This window comes from Cetorhinus maximus, chromosome 4 (genome assembly GCF_964194155.1).
Source record: "Cetorhinus maximus chromosome 4, sCetMax3.hap1.1, whole genome shotgun sequence".
Lineage (NCBI taxonomy): Eukaryota > Metazoa > Chordata > Chondrichthyes > Lamniformes > Cetorhinidae > Cetorhinus > Cetorhinus maximus.
Genome location: NC_135882.1, coordinates 4,067,749 through 4,088,141, shown reverse-complemented (window position 1 = coordinate 4,088,141; position 20,393 = coordinate 4,067,749). Strand labels below are relative to the sequence as shown.

Below are 20,393 nucleotides of genomic sequence, written 5' to 3'. Positions count from 1 at the left end.
GAAGCCTTTAAGGGAATCCTACCCCTGAATTTCAAGAGCAATTTGCTGGTTAAGAATGGAAAATGATCGTTGGGCATATGGTTTGCAGTAGGTAGAAGGAGAATGAAGGGGGAGCCAGTGGATGTGATTCGTTTGGACTTTCAGAAGGCTTTCGACAAAGTCCCACGTAAGAGATTGGCATGTAAAATTAAAGTGCGTGGGATTGGGGGTAGTGTTTTGAGATGGATAGAAAACTGGTTGGCAGACAGGAAACAAAGAGTAGGAATAAACGGGCCTTTTTCCGAATGGCAGGCAGTTACTAGTGGGGTACCGCAGGGATCGGTGCTGGGACTCCAGTTATTCACAATATATATTAATGATTTAGATGAGGGAATTAAATGTAATATCTCCAAATTTGCAGATGATACAAAGCTGGGAGGGAGGTTGAGCTGTGAGGAGGATGCAGAGATGCTTCCGTGTGATTTGGACAAGCTGTGTGTGTGGGCAAATGCTTGGGAGATGCAGTATAATGTGGATAAATGTGAGGTTATCCATTTTGGTAGCAAAAACCTAGATTATTATCTGAATGGCTATAAATTGAGAGAGGGGAATGTGCAACAAGACCTGGGTGTCCTTGTACACCAGTCACTGAAGGTAAGCATGCAGGTGCAGCAGGTGCTAAAGAAGGCAAATGGTATGCTGGCCTTCATAGCGAGAGGATTCGAGTACAGGAATAGGGATGCCTTGCTGCAGTTGAGACCACACCTGGAATACTGTGTGCAGTTTTGGTCTCCTTATCTGAGGAAGGATGTACTTGCTATAGAGGGAGTGCAGCTAAGGTTTACCCGACTGATTCCTGGGGTGGCGGGACTGACGTATGAGGAGAGATTGAGTCGATTAGGATTATATTCACTGGAGTTCAGAAGAATGAGAGGGGATCTCATAGAAACCTATAAAATTCTAACAGGACTAGACAGGATAGATGCAGAAAGGATGTTCCCGATGGTAGGGTAGTCCAGAACCAGGGGTCATGGTCTGAGGATATAGAATAGACCATTTAGGACTGAGATGAGGAGAAATTTCTTCACCCAGGGAGTGGTGAGCCTGTGGAATTCGTTACCACAAAGTAGTTGAGGCCAAAACATTGTGTTTTCAAGAAGGAGTTAGATATAGCTCTTGGGGCGAAAGGGATCAAAGGATATGGGGAGAAAGTGGGAGCAGGCTATTGAGTTGGATGATCAGCCATGATCATAATGAATGGCGGAGAAGGCTCGAAGGGCCGAATGGCCTACTCCTAGTTTCTATGAAAAGTGCTCAAGGCAGGTAGCTGGTTGACAAGAATGATGAAACACCACCATTGGTGGGAGGCCTGCAGCCACACTGTGACAAGCAAATGTTTACATTGAAAGTTTCAATTATGAATGTTGGCATAAAAGCTTTACCAAAAATGATGACACCATGAAGTTGGGTGGGTAGTAATAAAATGAGTGCAGACTGAAATATTGGAACACAAAATGTAATTAAAATTTTGTCCATTGTGCTTTGTTTTTCAGTTTGGCAAAAGCCACACATCAATGGTATGGCCAAGAAATTGCTTGTTGGGATTGGAACCTCAGTGATGGTTGCATACTATAAAAGTGAGCAGTGGAGAAAGGTATGTTCAAGGCTTGTCTATCTCAATGAAAAATAGTGAATCCCATTTACTTTCAGAATTTACCCATCCATTTTATTTGCATTGTCACTCATGCTTTTGTCCCTTTTGTCATTTTCAACACCAAAGAACATTCAAAACTATGTTTCTTGTCACCCTTGTTCACTGCTCTGTGAGAACTTGACATTCTTATTTTCGCACTTTGGTTACTGTCAAATGGCTTTGTGTATTATTTTAATAAAGTTATTTACCCATTGTGTAATCCATATTACCACCAGAATATCACCAGTCACTATTTTAATTGTCTTTAATTTACAATGGTTACTTGTTGAGAAGCCAAAGCTGAGGGCAAGATGCACAGTGCCAGGATAACAGCATGTTTGGAAGGAGATTAGGTTATTCAGGCATTGGTGGCTAGATGATGCCAACCTTGGGCGTTAAAAGATTGAGGAGGCCAAGGGGATTGAGTTTTCATTACACAGAAAAAATTAGAGTAGGAATGGTTATAATTAAATGAGAGGCTGGAGGTGAGCAAAGGTTTGACCATCTGATAAAGGCTTTTTCTTGTTCTCTGGCTAGGTGAGAGGTATCATCCAATATATGAGCAGTATTCAACTCTGGTGAATTGTGTGGTCGAAGGGGATGTAAAAATCTGGCATGTAAGAGGAAAGGAAGTTTTTTTTTGGAGAGAGCTGCGTCAATGGACAGGATATGAGATCTCCTGAGATCAGTTGATGGTGAAGTCTAGAATGTCAATAGCTGAAGAAGGACTAAAATTGGAGTCGTCAGTGTTGGGGTGATTTGATTCAATTTCGAGGATTGAAAGAAACCAGGTTTTCAGTTCCCTATTGAAGGACGTGGAGGAGAATTAGATGTAATATCCAACCTTTGCACTGCAAGAGGATTAGTGAGCGGATGTTATATTTTTGAATTTTTACATCTTTCGTGATGTCAGAGTCCCACAGCATGTGTAATCACTGTTGTAGTGTGGCAGTCAATTTGTACATGGCAAAGTCCCACAAACAGCAGTATAATAACTAGCAACTTATTTTAATTATGTTGATTGAAAGAGAAATGTTTATGAAGAACTCCTGTCTTCCTCTTTTTGAAGAGTGCCATGGGATTTTTTGTTTTAAACAATGATCTGATTTCGGGGCCTTGGTTTAGCTTCACTTCCAAAAGGCGACATCTTTAATAGTTCTTTCACTCTCCTTGTGATGTGTCCCGTTCTCTCCCTGTCTCTACACTTGCTTAAAATCCATTCATCCCTGACTTCCATTTTTGACACTAGGTCATTGACCAGAAATGCTTATCTCTGTTTCTCTCTCCTCTGATGCTGCATGAGCTGCTGAGTATTTCCAGCATTTTCTGTTTTTATTTTCGATTTCTAGCATCTGCAGTATTTTGATTTTGGCTTTGTTAGATTTCAAAGTGTTTCTGGCTTAAATTAAGTGTGTTGAACTATAACTGAATTGTGTGAATATTTTGTCTTATTGAACAGGCAAGAAAAGTTCTGGACATGTTGCAGGAAATTCCAGTGAATTTCACCATAGTGAAGGGTCTCGTTAACGAATGTGCTGTATCAAGATGTCAGATCATTAATATTGCTGGAGAAATCTTTCTCAAAACGGGATGTGTGAACAAAGCACTTTGGCTATTAAGAGGTATTTCCTAATTTATTCAAAATGCCTCAATGGATGGATGCAAATGACATTTAACAGTTAAGCTTTTCCTTATCACTGTCAAACTCAGAAACATTTACTTGTAACTGTTATTTTCTGTAACTATTTAAGGTAATATGAACATGGGTGTTTTCACTGAATTTTCAATTCTTCTGCACAAATCCTAGGAATTGCTGTAATTTCACAGAGAAATGGCCATTGGGTGTTGTTTCTAAGAAAATTTGTACGTGGGGAAGTTAGGTTTGTTTCAGATTATCAAGGTTACCCAAGAAGCGTGTTTCTAATGTTTCACTGTGCTTTAATCTTTCTGTTCTTAGTAATAGACCAGGAAAAAAATACCTAACACTCCATTTAGCGGATCACTGAAGCATTGAAATTTATAAAAATTGAAAACATTTGGGCCATTGTACCCCTTCATTGGAGCAGTCAAAACCAATCCTGTTGCAGTTTATTTTTCTCTGCTGCATGTGTTTATATAGTTGCTTCTCTCTGCCTTAACTCCTTTTTCTGAGCAAGCATAGGCACAGGAGGAGGCTGTTCAGCCCCTCAGGCCTGTTCCATCATTCCATTAGATCACTGGCTTGTCTGCATCTTAACTTCATCTCCTGCCCTGGTTCTGTAACCCTTAATACCCTTGTCTATCAAAAACCTATCAATCCCAGTTTTTAAACTTTCAACTGCCCCCCACCTCAGCCTGAATTTTTTGGTGGAGGGTGTTCCAGATCTTCACTACCCTTTGTGCGACGAAGTGCTTCCTGGCACTTTGAGGCTGTTCCCTGCCTGGTTGATGCTCTGTAACTACAAAGCTGAAAAAATAATTTTTTTATTAAGAGCTTCAATTTCACTGAGGAGGCTTCAGGCCAATCCACATCCAGCAGCCTGTTTGGAAAACTCTTCGCATTTTGACAGCTGTGACAAATTCCGCCACAGTAGCGGAGTCAATCCGCAACATTTCAAAAATATTCCAGGATCCGGATCTTCACCAAAAACTAATCAGTTCTTTGTTGGACCATACCCCCCTATCTGTGCACCAAGTTTAGTGAAAATCCATCCATTAGCTTTTGAGATATTGTTTACAAACTAACAGGGCAATAACATTACCTCCGTCCACCTTTATTGGTGGAAGTAATTGGCAAAGTTACCAGAGGGAGGGTAGATGAGAATTATTTTAAGCGGCAAGTTATGATCATCTGAAAGGGTGGTGGAGGCATGTTCAACAGTGACTTTCAGAAGGAAATTGAATAAATACTTGAGTGGGAAGAGTTTGCAATGCTATGGGGAAGGGACGTGGGGCTAATTTGATAGCTCGTTCAAAGAGCTGGCATAGGAACAATGGTTAGAATGACCAGCTGGCTAAAAGGATTTTAAAGGAGAGACCCGTCCTGTTATATAGCTCCAGCTGATTCAGGGATCCTCTTCCAGACATATCGTAGGGGAAAGCTCCCATTCCTTCTAAAAGGAAATCTGAGTTACGGGAAGTTTGAAGTAAGAAGCTCTCCTGGTCGGGGACATTTTAGTTGGGGGGGGGGTTAGCTTCATATGAAATTCCCAGGTATGTGGGTGTATCTAGTCCACCATACAGGTTGTGGACAGATCATGGTAACTGCCAGCAGCCATTATGGCTATTGTTTAGCTAGTGGTGTTGCTGCAGCAATCCATTGCTGATTTTCATGCAATGCTGAGGTTGTGTCTCACAACATAAATAGAATTGGGGTAGTCGGAGGTGGGGATAGACCAGGGGGGTCAGGAGAGTGGTGCGGGTGGGGTGGGGTCCCTTGGGGGGGTCAGGAGGGAGTCGGGTGGGGCGGCGTGCAGTCGGGGTGGGGTAGTGTGGTGCACGTCAGTACTAAATTTACCCAGGAGTTAGAAGTGGTTTTAATTCTTCTAACTCTTCCTGGGTAACTATCCTGGTAAGACAGTTAGAGCTACCCTAAGTTTGCAATTTAAATCGGTACAGGGTAATTGCCTAACAAAAGTTTTCATTCCCCAGGCAGTCCTTGCGCGTGGGGACTTCTGGGCTGGGTTGCTGGGCCAAAATCCCTAACAGCAGGGTGGGTGTACCTACAACACATGGACTGTAGCGTCTCAAGAAAGCAGCTCACCACCAGCTTCTCAAGGGCAATTAGGGATGGGCAATAAGTGCTGGCCCAGCCAGTGACGCCCACATCCTGTGAATGAATTTTTTAAAAAATGATACACGGGTTCATGGTGCAAAGACAAGGGTGTGGTAATGGGACAAGTTTAAAAAAAAAACCAAAAAAAAGAGTCCAGAAGAGGAGTGAATGGCAGAATAATGAATAGCTGCTACCTGAAAGCAAAACCAGGGAAATAAAAGAAACCGACAAAGATAAAGGGGACAAACTGGGGGCAGAGGTTACAATTTAAAATTGTTGAACTGCGTGTTGAGTGCGGAAGGCTGTAAAGTGCCTAGCTGAATGGAGGTGCTCTCCCTCGAGCTTGCGTTGAGCAGGAGACCAAAGACAGAAAAAGTCAGAATGGGAGCGAGGCAGAGAATTAAAATGACAAATGACACGGTCCCTCCAAACCCATATTTCACTCAGTCCACTGAGCTAATAATGCGTGTGTCCCCTCGCTCCATTGACTATAGAAGTTTTGTATATGGAATTCTCTTCCTAAACCACCACCGCTCAACCACCTTGAAACACCCCCTCAATCCTCTGGGACCAAGCCACCACCTCAACCTCGGAGTCTGTTACCCTGCCCTTGGGACGTTTACCACATTAGTAGCTCTTTTGTGAGACTTAGCTTGGTCAATGAATGAGTCGAGGACTGAAAATGAAGTCAAGCAGGACTGTTTCCAAACTCCAGAAAAATTGCATGTTTCAAGCCCAAAGCACATATGGATAAAAATCGATGCTGAGATTTCCATTTAAATCCTTGAGTAAGATTAATAGTAATTTTGGGAATTGAGAGTTGTGCTATAAATTTCATTTTTTGGTGGTGTATATAGTTCAGAAGGGAAACCAATAAAGGAAATTTAAATCAGAAATGTGGTTGGTTTCTGGTACTTAACTGTTTATTAGTACCTTTTCACTGTTTTTAATTAATGGAAATTTTATAAGCGAGATGTCATTTTTACGCAGTTAGTGATTCCTGAATGGCTGAAATGTCTATAATTCAGAAGAACAAATCAGTCTTAATTGGGACATTTTTGTCCTATGGGAGAGGCCCAGGAGAGGAGGGTTCAGATGATGCCAAACACTGGAGGCTAACGGGGGCCCCGAGCTCATTGCTCTAAATGGAGTTTCTTGTTGCCCCCGCCCCCCCCACAGCCTGAGCAGCCAGAGGCACAGCTGCAGGACCCTGAAAGACCGACTTAAAAAATAAAACCTGAACCTTCAGGCTGAGTTCTGATTAGTTGCTGCCCTGCTGCTTCCAACCTTCGGGCAGTTTTGTGGCTCAGTTTTTTTTTAAAAAGCCTGCCAAAAAAACGTGGAGTTGTCTGAAGCAGTGCAGTAACTGAGAGGTCTTGACTGAAAAATGGTAAGTAAATAAAATCTCTACTTTAGGACCAAGTAGATGCTGGAGTTGGGGGAAGGGAGATTGGGGGTTGTCGTCCTTTTTTGCTGTTGGAGTTTATTTGTTAATTATGTTGTTTTTATTTTAGGCTGTAAATTTAATGTTCAGCTCAATTTATATGACAATTTCTTGGGGAAGGGGAAACAATCGAGTCCGAGTTAAGGCCGTACTGAATTTATGTACCATGTATCATTCTTATCTGGAAAAATTTAGATCAGCAATTCAGTCTACTGTACATGCTTCCTAAGCTGCTGGTAGATGCCTAATTGGCAAATCTTGGGAATCGTGTCATTAGTGCAAAAGGAGCAGGTACCATTTATGGTATACTGTGGGTTGGCACCAGAGAAGTCAGAATGGTAAGGTTGTATTAGCTACAAAATTGAATTGTTTTGTGAATGTAGTGATTTCTTTGTAGCCACTTCCCTAACATCAGTTGATTTGTTCTATGATTAATTATCCTTAGGGAATCAGCATTGGGCCTCCAATTTCACCATTACAACAGTCACTCTGCCTACTGCATGCAGATATAATGAAAGAAAGACAAAACCTACATTTTATATAGCACCTTTCACGATGTTTCAAATCGCTCTGCAGCTAATTAAATACTCCTGAGTTGTAGTCACTGGTGTAATGTAGACAATGTCATCAAATGGCTGAGCAGGCTCGAGGTGTCAAATGGCTTACTCCTGCTCCAGCTATGTATGTCATTCTGAATGGATGAGATGAGCTGGGTTAGATGGCCTTTGTCAATCATAATTACCTTGCGAACAGAGGGTGGAACCATGGCTGGAGTTCTGTTTATTTTGTTGCTAATGGAAGTTTACTGTGAGTGGGCTTTGTGGGGTGAGATTGCCAGGACAGGGGTAATGGGCTCATAGTGAATCAGTAACCTGTTTTATCCTGCACGTGATTCTCAAGAGTCTTTTCCATTGACTTTCGACTTGTCCTTTTGTCTACTTACCTAATACCCCACTCTATCTTGGTGCTTTTATAAGATTTTTGAGGTACTGAAATATTGTGATAAAGTTGTGTTACATGGCAGATATTAAAAACATTGTAGTGAGAAGCAGCAATCAGCTCTCTTCAGACTTGCTGATCAAGAAAACAGTGTTTGTCTTCTGGCCTCTTAAAAGTTGTCACATAGAGACACCCGAGGACTCCAGTGCTTCTTGCTGACCGTGAAGACTTATGTTGTTCAATTAATTCCACTTTGTTCCTTAGAAGTCATTTGATCTTTCTACCGTGAGATTACTGATAAAATAGAATCCAGTTCCCACCCCTTGTATGAAATAATTGTATTGAATAATCTCATGCACCCGGGCAGGAGAAAGTCTTCTAATTCTTCTACAGAATGGAAAAAATCTTGTGCAGTTTATCTGGATTGCAAGTATTGAATCTTTCTACTAAATATGAATTTACTGTCACCGTGTCCATATGGTGCAATGTGCAGAACATGTTAATGAGGCTGAGGCAGTCACCAAAATCAGTGTTATAGTCTGCACAGTGTTATACATAACTAATGGGCTATTTTCCTGTCAAGTTAATAATATTACATGATGCTGTTAAAGTAAAATTTGTGCTCTCTGGTTTGCTTAATAGTCACAGTGGGATCACTTAAAGGGCATACACAAATTGCATTATATTGTTGCGGCTTTTAATATTAATGACCCGTGCTGCACATATATCGGATGATATTTGTGACCAGATGCCAACAATGGGCGTTATCATTTTACAAGTACCTTTCTGTGATTAGTGAATTAATTGGTGAGCGTTGAAAGGGGGACAAATACCATGCATGATTGAGGGGAGGGTTAAGTGGGGGTGGAGGGGGGGGGCGGGGAGGGGGGAGGTTGTGAGGAGGAATAAGGGATCCCAAGAGTGTTATGTTTTCTGTATGGCTGTGTGTCATGCACACAACCTTTTATTGTAAGAACCAGTGGTTCTCAAACTTTCTTGACCGAGGCCACAGTTGGGGCAAAAACCTCACAAACCACCTGCTGCCCCAACCCAGTTTTTGCTTAACACCGTTTTTTAAAAAAACCTCATCCGAATTAATGGGAACTTATAGAAACTATAAATATTTCACTGCTTTTTCTCTACAAAATGTAATAGATTTATGCGCATTAATTTTTGTTAACAAATTATTATTTCATGCCAGAAACAAAAGTGTAGACATTTTCACATTAAAAACATTAGTACTACAAAAGAACACATTTATTTGAAACATTCTAATATGTTATAAAGTCAGCACAATAATCTTATTCAGAGAAACTAATACAGTAGTTATTATGATCTGTAATTAAACATAATCAACAATAACATAAATCTTGCTTATAAAATGACGTTGTTGTTCATGCTTATGTTGATCCATGCTGTGCATGTGGGAGCTGGTCTAGTCGTGTAGCTCCAGGTGAGTCGTGGGGATGAGGTTTCTGGCTTGTTCCCTCATATGTCCTTGGCCATGGCGTTGTGCGTCAGTGACTTGCATTTTGGACCAGCACACGGACCACCAGAAGGACACTCATAGATCACCAGTGGTCCATGAACCACACTTCCAGAGCCGCTGCTCTAAATGGATGGGTTTTGCAAAATGAAATCAGTAATCACAATTTTGCTTCTGTTGAAATGATACAGACACAACCTCTTTACTCTGAATTATTTTTAACACACAGAATCTGACTGGCTAATCAGTACCCCTGAATGGCCCTGTGACAAATTGGATGTTCTCAATCGATACAATTTTCTGATTAGCCTTGCTGATGCTACTCTTCAGAGTAGCATGTATTGTGAAACACTGGAAGTTCTGCAGCACTTGCCTGGATTCCAGAGTATAAATGGTAAGTGCAATGGAATCAACCTGGCATAGCACAGATTTGTAATTTTAGGGAACAATATACTAATTTTCAATAATATTCTGCCTGCAGTTGACTTGTTTCTGAATTTTGTATTCGTCCAGAAAGGGTGACCCTTCTGGGGAGTATTTCGTATTCTCACTAGTTTTGTTCAGCATTGAACATGTCACTTATGGCTAGAGTTTCCAAATTGAATATATATTCCTGGAGGTTTCATCACACCACCTCGCACCTCTAACCTCCCTGTCTAGTCAAACATTCCTTTTCATCCCAATCTGAATGTTTTTACAATTAATAGAAGTGTTCAGAAAAAAACTATTTAAAAAAGAAAACACAGCCTCTGTTTTTTTTAAATTTATCAGATTCTGGTCTAACCATAGACCAGTTTAAAAGCAGCAACTGCCAAGTTGTAGTGAATACATGTAACAGTCTTGTTAGTCTAGACACCCCAGGAAAAGGCAGAGATATGGCATGGACAGTGCGGCTTGATTGTGGATGTTGTATTTAACAGGGTCCCTGCAGCTGTATCAAATCTGCCACTGAGAATAAGACTGCAGTGGCTCAAGAAGGTGACCCACCACCACCTTGAGGGCCAATGGCCAATAATTCCTAACCTTGCCAGGAACAAATAATTAATAAAACAGGGTTCTCAGTCGTGATGCAAATGTCCCGTTGTGAAATTTGTGGATGTCTGGTGCAGATGAGACGTAGCTCAGCTGTGATGTCCCCCATGGCTGAGGTGTCTGCCTATAACATTTTTGAGCCAACTAGTTAAGAATAACTAACTACCAGAGGCTGGTAGCACTAGTGAAATATAACCCAATGTGAGGAAGCAGGCTCAGCAAGCAAACGGAGAAAAACCGGGTGGAGAAACTGAACACCAAGTGCAATAGCCATCAGTGGACCTTTCCTTGTAGTCGGCTAAAACTAAAGTACTTACCAAGTTATCAGGACTCTTAGCTCATAAGTTATATTTCTGTTGGTGTAATCACTAGGACCTGGGAGGGAGGGTACATCAAAATTGGTCTGTTGCATAACAATACTCCAATAACATGCTAAACACTTCCTTGCAACCCAATAAAAGTAATTATTGTTCATCTTGAACTTAAAATGTTGATGGGTGAGAAATGTAGGTTGGCTGGAAGTCCAGAAATTCGAGGTGCTGGTGGTAATTCCACACTCATGTTATGGCTTAGAATATTTTTCTCAATCTTGCTGCTGTTGAACTGTTTTGAGAAAAAAAGAAGACAATTGATGGTGACATTCTAAGAAGTGTCAAATTAAACATTTATTTTCAGTTCTCTCTAGCAGAAGTTAATTGATTCTCTTTTGGTGTTGCAGGCGCCATGGATCTCACACCGTATGTCAGGATTTTCAACAACCTGCTGCTTGAGTGCATCCAGAATAATTGTCTTGGGGTGTCGACTGACACGGTGGAGTTTATGAGGTCGGCAAACATACCTGTGAACTCTTTGGCTGTAAGAAACTTAATTACAGCCTTGGGCAGGTCCTGTTTGTGGCCGAAAGCAAGAAAACAATACAAGAGTAAGTCTGTGGCTGTGTTTAACCCTTGTCTACTTGTATATCTGTATCAGAAAGTAGATGGAAATACACGCGTTGGCCAGGACCTGATTGTCGATAATGTTGGAATGAATATTTACTTGCCTTGGTGTTTAGACCTACATTTTATCATTTCCCTGTCAGATGATTACCCAGCTTCGGTTGTATTTTGTTTTCTTTATTCTTTCATGGGACATGGGCGTCGCTGGCAAGGCCAGTGTTTGTTGCCCATCCCTAATTGCTCCTAAGAAGGTGGTGGTGAGCTGCCTTCTCTGCGTGATGCTGTCTGTGTGGTGTAGATACACCCACAGTGCTGTTCGGGAGGGAATTTGATCCAGTGACAGTGAAGGAACGGTTATATAGTTCAATGGCTGGGTGGAATGCTTCTTCCTGCTGCCTAACCACCAGCCTTGCCTCCCCCAGCCCCACCAAACCCTGTGCAGAGTCTGCCAGAGCCACGTGTCCTTTCTGGCTTCTGCAGCAATATAGCAGGCTTACAAGGAAGTGCACAAAGGTGATGAGTGATCACCTCTCACTCGGAGAAAGCACCAGACCAGTGAACCACTGGAGCTTGTCACCAGCTGGGTGCAGTGGGTGCTGACTCTCTCCATTCAACAGGGATTTGGCTGGTTCTGGTCTGGGGCAGAGATTACATCATATTGAAGGGAAGTGCTTTTATAGATAACACTTAGCATGTGTGATCTCCTGGACTTAAAGGTTTGGAGGGGAATTTTTGACACAATACTTTTTCCAACATTGTCCCTGTTTTATATTTGTTTTTTTTTTGGGCCTTTCCCAGAATCTAACATGGCAGGAGACCGGGAAAAGGCGAGTAAGTCTTAGTCCTGATGCACTGGCTGTCATGGTGTGGGGAAGGCTTAATGTAGCTCAGATGGTCTTGCCCTGCCTGTCAGTTCTGTACGTTCCCATGTCATATCATAAGGGTAGATCAGAAAATTCAGATGTGTCTGCCGGCCCTGTCTGCTGGTTCCATTGTTTCATACTGCACCATTCAGGCAGCACACCCAGTTCTCTTGGTGACCTCAACCAGCGGCACGCACAAAAAAGGTTCAGTTGTTTGTCTCCTTTGCTGTTTTGTAGAATCTTGATGAGCAGAAGTTTACTGCCAGGTTTCCTACATAGCAATAGTAACTGCACTTCAAAACTAGTGTGGGATGTGCTGAGAGCCTGATGAGGCAATTGGCAAATGCAAAATCTGTCCTTCCCTCTCCCATTTTGGTTTTTTCTGTAGGCTCTGGAAATAAAAAGTTGATCCCAGTAAGTGATCACAAAGCTGTCAGATTATCATTTTAATAAACTCAATCGGTTCATTAAAAGGGATCTGCCTCCCTAACCCAGTCTGGTCTACATGTGACTCCAGTCCCACACCACTGTCGACTTGACTCTTTGAAGTCAAGCCTAGCAAGCAAGTGAATTTAATTGAATTGAACATGCTATATGCATGGGTCCAGTGTTACTGGTGATGCTGTTTGAGGTATAATTGTTCGCTAGGGTACAGGAGAATTCCCATGGTCCAGTTCAAATACCCACATGGACAGGTACACGTCTTCTTTGAACCATAGCTCTCTGCCATTACAACACTCCTGCAGGTATTGACACTGGTTGCTCACGTCCTGGAGTGGGGCTTGAACTGGCAACCCTCTTAACAGAGATACACATATTGCCACTGAACTAACTTGACATTTCATGCTAGCTGGTATTAGAGGAGCTGAATAAAGTAGCAATCGAGCACCATAAACTCAATTAACCCATTTAGCTTGGTATGTGACCCACAGCTTCAGTGTTACGTTAGTGTAGGGATAAAGCGCCTTATAGGACACAGCTATCCGTTTAAATTTTTTAAAATGAAAACACAAAATTATACTGAAGTTGTTTCCCAAACTGGAGTGCCTAGAACTAGGAGTCATAGTCTCAGCACAAATGATTGGCCGTTTTGGACAAAGACTTCTTCACTTAAGAGGCTGTGAATCTTTGGAATTCTCTACCCCAGAGAGCTGTGAATGCTCAGTTGATTTTATTCACAACTGAGATCGATAGATTTTTGGACACTAAAGGAATCGAGGGATTTGGGCATAATGTGGCCATGTGGAATTTAGGTAGAAGAACAGCCATGATCTTGTTGATTGCTGGAGCAGACTCAAGGGGCCATATAGACTATCTCCTATATCTTACATTGCTATGCAAATCCTTTCTGACGGGGACATTGATTCAGGATACTGAATATGAATTGTATGTATTTAAGAAAAAAAAGACTTACATTAATATAGCACCTTGCACAACCACTGGGACGCCTCAGTGCTTTACTGCCAATGAAGTACTTTTGAAATGTGGTCGACCGTTGTAATGTAGGAAATACAGAATTGTTACGCTGTAGGAGGAGGCCATTCGGCCCACCATGACTGCACTGGCTCGCTGCGTATTTTAACTCAGTATTAATCTCCTGCCTTTTCTGTGTAACCCTGCACATTGTTTCTATTTAGATAATCATCCAATGCCCTCTTGAATGCCTCAATTGAACCTGCCTCCACCACACTTCCCAGCAGGGCATTCCAAACCCTAACTACTTGCTGTGTAAAAAAGTTTTTCCTCACCTCGCATTTGCTTCTTTTGCAAAACACTTGAAAACTGTACCCTCTGGTTCTTGATCCATTTACGAGCTATCTACTCTGTCCAGGCCCTTCATTAGTTTGAAAACTTCTATCAAGTCTCCTCTTAACCTTTTCCTCACCAAGGAAACAGTCCCAACTTCTTGAATCTTTCCTCATAACTGAAATGTCTCATCCCTGGAACCATTCTCGTAAACCTCTTCTGCACACTCTCCAATGCATTCACGTCCTTCCTATAGTGTGGCGCCCAGAACTGTACACAGTACTCCAGCTGATGTCTAACCAGTGACTTATATAAGTTCATCATAACCTCCCTGCTCTTGTATTCTATGCCCCTATTAATGAAGCCTAGAATACTGTATGCTTTCTCTGTACCTGTCCTGCTACCTTTAATGACTTATGTACATGTACACCCAGGTCTCTCTGCTCCTGCACACCCTTTAAAATAGTATCCTTTATTTTATACTGTCCCTCCATGCTCTTTGTACTAAAGTGTATCACCTCACACTTCTCTGCATTGAAGTTCTACACTGTCCTCCTCATAGTTTACAATTCTCCCAAGTTTTGTGTTGTCCGCAAACTTTGAAATTGTCCCCTGCACACCAAGATCTAGATCACACATACACATATATATATATATAATATATATATAACAGGACAAGTGAGAGAAAATAAGTTTTCTATAATTCTGATTTCTTTCTGCAGAAGCCTTGTCCAGTGGGTGTTATCCACCAGTTGAGGAAAGCTTGTACCGCAAACTGCTCCCAATTCCGTGCTTCCTGTCGGAAGTGGAAATGTTGTTGGCGACTGAGATGTTCCTGGTTACGAATGCGAGCAACATTCAGAGTCCTAGTGTCTCCAAGCAGTCTCTGCAGATTGTACTGAGAAGGTTGAAGTCCCCTTTTTAAACCATGTTTTCACGATTCGGTAATCGGGTGTTTTATTCTGGAACACATTTTTATTTTTATTTTTGTTTGTAAAGGTTCGAAGATGAAAGGAGTCAGTTGGCGAATGGCGATTACGAAGCAGCGGTGGACAGATTGCTGGCAGCTGCCCGAAAATCAGAACCAAAGCTTCAGATAAAACACACGACCGTCAACATCGCGAAAGAAGAGGTTTTCAGTTTGGAATATTCCTCTGCTCTAAGGTGGCTTGAACAGAACATGAAGTGGGCGGGCAAAGTTTGGCTGTTTGACTAATTAGGGCAGAGAGATCGCTCTGGCATGAGTATTAAAAGATATTTTGAGTTATTAATGTTAAATTGACAATCACTGTACAATGAAACTATTTGATGAAAATGTGTTTATTCAGTAAAATCCAAGGGACTTGCTTCTTGACCTAACTTCCTTTAAACACAAAACAAGCCAAATGTCCCTTTGTAACTGGTTATAATTCAGCATTTTTGCAACTTAAATCTTACTCCAGCTAATATGGTTAAAATTAGCGCTGTATTTTATATGAAGCTGCCCTGTTATCTGGTTGAGAGTGAAACAACAGGTATAAATCTATAATAAACCATAAAAAAAAATTGATATTGGAAAAAGCTTACTTTTGGTTACCACTCTTAAGTACATCAAGGAATACTTTTTAGCAGAACTTCTTAAAAAAATAGAAACTGTTAGAATGCTTGGTCGTGCTTGGAAGATTTTATGTTTGTGATCATGCAAATGAGTTTTAGCAGAATCATAACCCAACTAGTGCAGTTTCCTGATAGCAGCCAAAATGGCAACTCTACCCCAGAGTATTTACTAATGTTCAACAACAATTTGCATTTATAAAGCACCTTTTTAAGGTAATAAAACATGCCAAGGCATTTAGCAAGAGCAGAATGACAGTGAACCACAGGAGGAGACATCAGGAGAGGTGACCAAAAGCTTGGTGAAGAGGTAGGTTTTCATAAGCATCTTAAAGGAGAGAGAGAGAGGTTTAGGGAGAGACTCTCAGAGCCAAGGTCCAGGCAGCAGAAAGTACAGTGGCCAACGGTAGAGTGAGTAAAGCTGGAGCTGCAAAAGATGCCAGAATTGGAGCAGCATGGATAATCTTGGAAGGGTGGAAGGAGGTTACAGAGATACAAGAATGGGAATTTTAAAGTTGAGGCATTTCTGAACTGGGGCCAGTGTAGGTCAGTGAACACAGTGGTGATGGGTAAAGGGACTTGGTGTGAGCTAAGATATGGCAGCAGAGTTTTGGATGAGCTCAAGTTTATAAAAGATGAGAGGCCAGACAGGAGACATTGGAATTGTAAAGTCCAGAAATAACCAAGATATGGATGAAGGTTTCAGTAGCTGATGAGCTGAGGTCAAGTTGCAGAGGTGAAATTAGGAGGTCTTAGTGACAAAGTGGATATGTGGTTGGAAGTTCATCTCCGGGTCAAACGCAACATCAAGAATTGTGAATGGTCTGGCTCAACTTCAGACAGCTGCTGGGCAGCACAGTGGAAACAGTGATTAGGAAGCAGAAATTGTACTGGTGACCAAAGACATTGATTCAATGGGTTTAGTTTATGCGTGGCTGAACTGTAGGAACTGTGACCATGCATCTCTGCTGGCTCAGTAGCTCTAAGCCCCAGGAAACAGTAGAAGCCACTACAAGCTGGGTTGTGACTACTTGTAAGGAAGATCCTGTTCAATCTCCAGTGACTGATGTTAGATGATATCAGGCTTAGTCTGATGCCCCCTACAACTGGCTGACCTGGGACCACTCAGCACTCAAGGTTCAATAAAAAAAGCTCACTTAGGTGCTCGGAAACTTACACTTAAACAGCGCCTTCCATAACTCAGAAATATCTGGGAGCACTTTGCAACCAATGAAGTGCTTTTGAAGTGTAGTCACTGTTGTAAAGTGGGAAACACAGCAGCCAATTTATACACAGCAAGCTGCCAAAGGAATGAAATAAATACGAGAGAACAGATATTGATTGAGAGATGATTGTTGCTGTTCTGCACATGTGCTACAGGACTATTTACATCCACCTGAGAAGCCATATGGGCTGTTGGTTCAATGTAATTTGAATGAACAAAATTATCAAGGAGCCCTAGCAAAACTGGAGTCAATGGGATTCATGGGGAAAACTCTCCACTGGTTGGAGTCGTAGCTAACACAAAGGAAAATAGTTGTGGTTGTTGGAAGTCAATCATCCCAACCCCAGAACATCACTGCAGAAGTTCCTCAGGGTAGTGTCCTCGGCCCAACCATCTTCAGTTGCTTCATCAATGTCCTTCCTTCCATCATAAAAGGTCAGAAGTAGTGATGATTGCACAATGTTCAGCACCATTTGTGACTCCTCAGATACTGAAGCAGACCATACCTATATGTAGTGAGACCTGGACAATATTCAGGCTTGGGCTGACAAATGGCAAGTAACATTTGTGCCACACAAGTGCCAGGCAATGACCATCTCCCCTTGACATTCAGTGCCATTACCATTGCTGAATCTCCCAATATCAACATCCTGGGGGTTACCATTGACCAGAAACTGAACTGGACCAGCCTCATAAATATTGTGGCTACAAGAGCAGGTCAGAGGCTGGGAATTCTGCAGCAAATAACACCTCATGACTCTCCAAAGTCTGTCCACCATCTACAAGGCATAGGTCAGGAGTGTGATGGAATACTCTCAACATGCCTGGATGGGTGCAGCTCCAACAACACTCAAGAAGCTGGACACTATCCAGGACAAAGCAGCCCACTTGATTGACACCCCATCCACAAACATTCATTCCCTCCACCACCGACACATGGTGCCAGCAGTGTGTACCGTCTACCAGATGCACTGCAGAACCTCACCAAGGCTCCTTCAACAGCACCTTCCAAGCCCACGACCTCTACCATCTCAAAGGACAAGGGAAACAGACACATGGGAACACCACAAGCTGGAAGTTCCCCTCCAACTTACACACCATCCTGACTTGGAAGTAAATCACTGTTCCTCACTGTCGCTGGGTGAAAATCCTGGAACTCCCTCCCTAACAGCACTGTGGGTGTACCTACACCACATGGACTGCAGCGGTTCAAGAAGGCAGCTCACCACCACCTTCTCATGGGCAATAAATGCTAGCCCAGCCAGCGAAGCCCACACCCCATCAATGAATAAATATGAAAAAAAACAGGAGCGTCAGCCTAGATTGTGTGCTTGAGGTTCTGGAGTGGAACTTGAACACATGAACCTCTAACTCAGGGAAAAGGGCAACAAATGCTGGTCTTGCCAGTGACACCCATATCGCAGGATAAAAAGGGGGGGGGAAAAAATGAATATTGGCCAACCTGCTCTAGTACATGGCTAGAAAGACTTACATTTCTATAACATGACCACAGGACATCCCAAAGCGCTTTAAAGCCAACAAAGTACTTTTTGAACATGTATTCACTGTCGTAATGTAGGAAACACGGCAGCCAATTTGCTGACAGCAAGATCTGACAAACAGCAATGTGATAATGACCAGATCATTTGTTATTAGTATAATATTGGCCCAGAACATTGGCAAAATGCCCTTGCTCTTCTTGAATCATGCCTGGGATCTCTAAGGGCAGAAGGAGCATTGATTTAATGATACATTTAACCCTGGAGTGTCAGGAACATCCACTTCAGATACTTTTTGCTTCTGACACACTGCACGCACACAATGAATTACAGTTCACATTTATTTTGGTCTGAAGCAATTTCTAAAAGCATGCTTTCGAATTTGAGGTTAATCCAGCAAGACTGGCCTCAGATGTGGCTTAGCGAGTAACATTCTCACTTCTCAGGCAAAAGGTTCACCTCCCATTCCAGGACTTGAGCACAAAAATCTGATGGTACAGTGCTGAGAAAGTTTTTTTCATTTATTCATGGGATGTGGGCTTCACTGGCTGGGCCAGCATTTATTGCCCACCCCTAGTTGCCCTTGAGCAGGTGGTGGTGAGCTGCCTTGAACTGCTGCAGTCCATGTGGTGTAGGTACACCCACAGTGCTGTTCGGAAGGGAGTTACAGGATTATGACCAAGTGACAGTGAAGGAACGGCAATATATTTCCAAGTCAGGATGGTGAATGACTTGGAGGGGAACTTCAAGGTGGTGATGTTCCCGTGTATCTGCTGCTCTTGTCCTTCTAGGTCGTAGTGCTCATGGGTTTGGAAGGTGTAGTCAAAAGAGCCTTGGTGAATTCTTGCAGTGCATCTTGTAGATGGTACACACTGCTGCTACTGTACATTGGTGATGGAGGGAGTGAATGTTTGTGGATGTGGTGCCAAGCAAATGGGCTGCTTTGTCCTGGATGATGTCAAGCTTCTTGAGTGTTGTGGGAGCTGCACTCATCCAGGCAAGTGGGGAGTATTCCATCACACTCCTGACTTGTGCCTTGTAGATGGTGGACAGGCTTTGGGGAGTCAGGAGGTGAGTTACTCACCACAGGATTCCCAGCCTTTGACCCGCTCCTGTAGCCACAGAATTTATATGCCTAGTCCAGTTCAGTTTCTGGTCAATGGTGAGTGCTGGCTTTTGGATGAGAGTTTAAATCAAGGCCCTGTCTGCCCACTGAGGTGAATGTAACATGTGTCACTATCTCAAAAGAGCAGGTGAGTTCCCCCTGGTGTGTTGGCCAATATTTATCATTCAAATCAACACCATTAAAAACAGATGATCTGGTCATTCATACACTGTTGTTTGTGGGAGCTTGCTATGCACAAATTGGCTGCACACTTCTTACATTACAACAGTTAGTGGCCTCCATACTTAACTGGCTGTAAAATGTTTTGGGACATCCTGAAGTGGTGAAAGGTGCTATAGAAATGCAAGTCATTTTTGGGCTTGCAATTAGGGCCATTGACAGATTAGTTTTCAAGATGATCTGAGTGACTGGTCTCTGTCTCTCACTTTGGCCATCTGCCCTGGCACTGACACTTATCGCACTCAATGGAAAAGGGTTGACTTAACACAGACTGGGGATCAAACTTAGTAGTTCACTGAGCCAGCTGGGAAGTGCCCATCTAATAAAGTTGGATTAGGGCTTCGTTCTATCTGTACAGGGACTCGCTCTAAGCCAACACTGCCATAATCAGATCTTCTGGTTTATTTTTAAATATTCCATGCCCTGTCAGAATGTGCTGTAGTTTCCAGATCCACTGCACTCAATATTCCTTGTTGGGCATGGTGGGGGTGTGGTGGGAGGAAGGATTAAAAAAATCAGAATCCAAATTAGCCTCACTCAAAATGGTTAGCGATGGCATTACAAATATGAGCTTTGTGAGATTGCTATAGGGAGGTCTTGAGGTTTGGTGGATAGCATCCCGGCCTCTGAGCCAGAAGTTCTGGGTTCAGATCGCACTCCAGGACCTGATGGCCAAGGAAGGTGGGTTCATAATGCGGCCAAACAGGTTGAATATCAATTTGTAAATCCTTCCAACACACTCCAATGGCGGGCGGGAGAGATTCCTGGTCAGCCGTGTGATGGAAAGTAAATGGAAGCCTCCACCATCACAACATAAAGCCCCGGGCGACAACATGTATGTAAAAGTGGATGTTGCC

At 42.5% G+C, this 20,393-nt stretch overlaps 1 protein-coding gene across 1 annotated transcript in view; it reads left to right on the top strand.

Annotated features, from left to right (window-relative positions):
• Positions 1-15,189, top strand: part of topaz1 (testis and ovary specific TOPAZ 1) — a 60,627-nt gene extending 45,438 nt beyond the window's left edge. The window contains exons 16-21 of the mRNA XM_078539761.1: positions 1,533-1,633; positions 3,132-3,294; positions 9,525-9,689; positions 11,046-11,249; positions 14,597-14,780; positions 14,874-15,189. Of these exons, the coding sequence (XP_078395887.1) occupies positions 1,533-1,633; positions 3,132-3,294; positions 9,525-9,689; positions 11,046-11,249; positions 14,597-14,780; positions 14,874-15,090 (1,034 nt within the window). The 3' untranslated portion in view covers positions 15,091-15,189. The remainder of the gene's footprint in view (positions 1-1,532; positions 1,634-3,131; positions 3,295-9,524; positions 9,690-11,045; positions 11,250-14,596; positions 14,781-14,873) is intronic.
• The last annotated feature ends 5,204 nt before the right edge of the window (positions 15,190-20,393 follow it).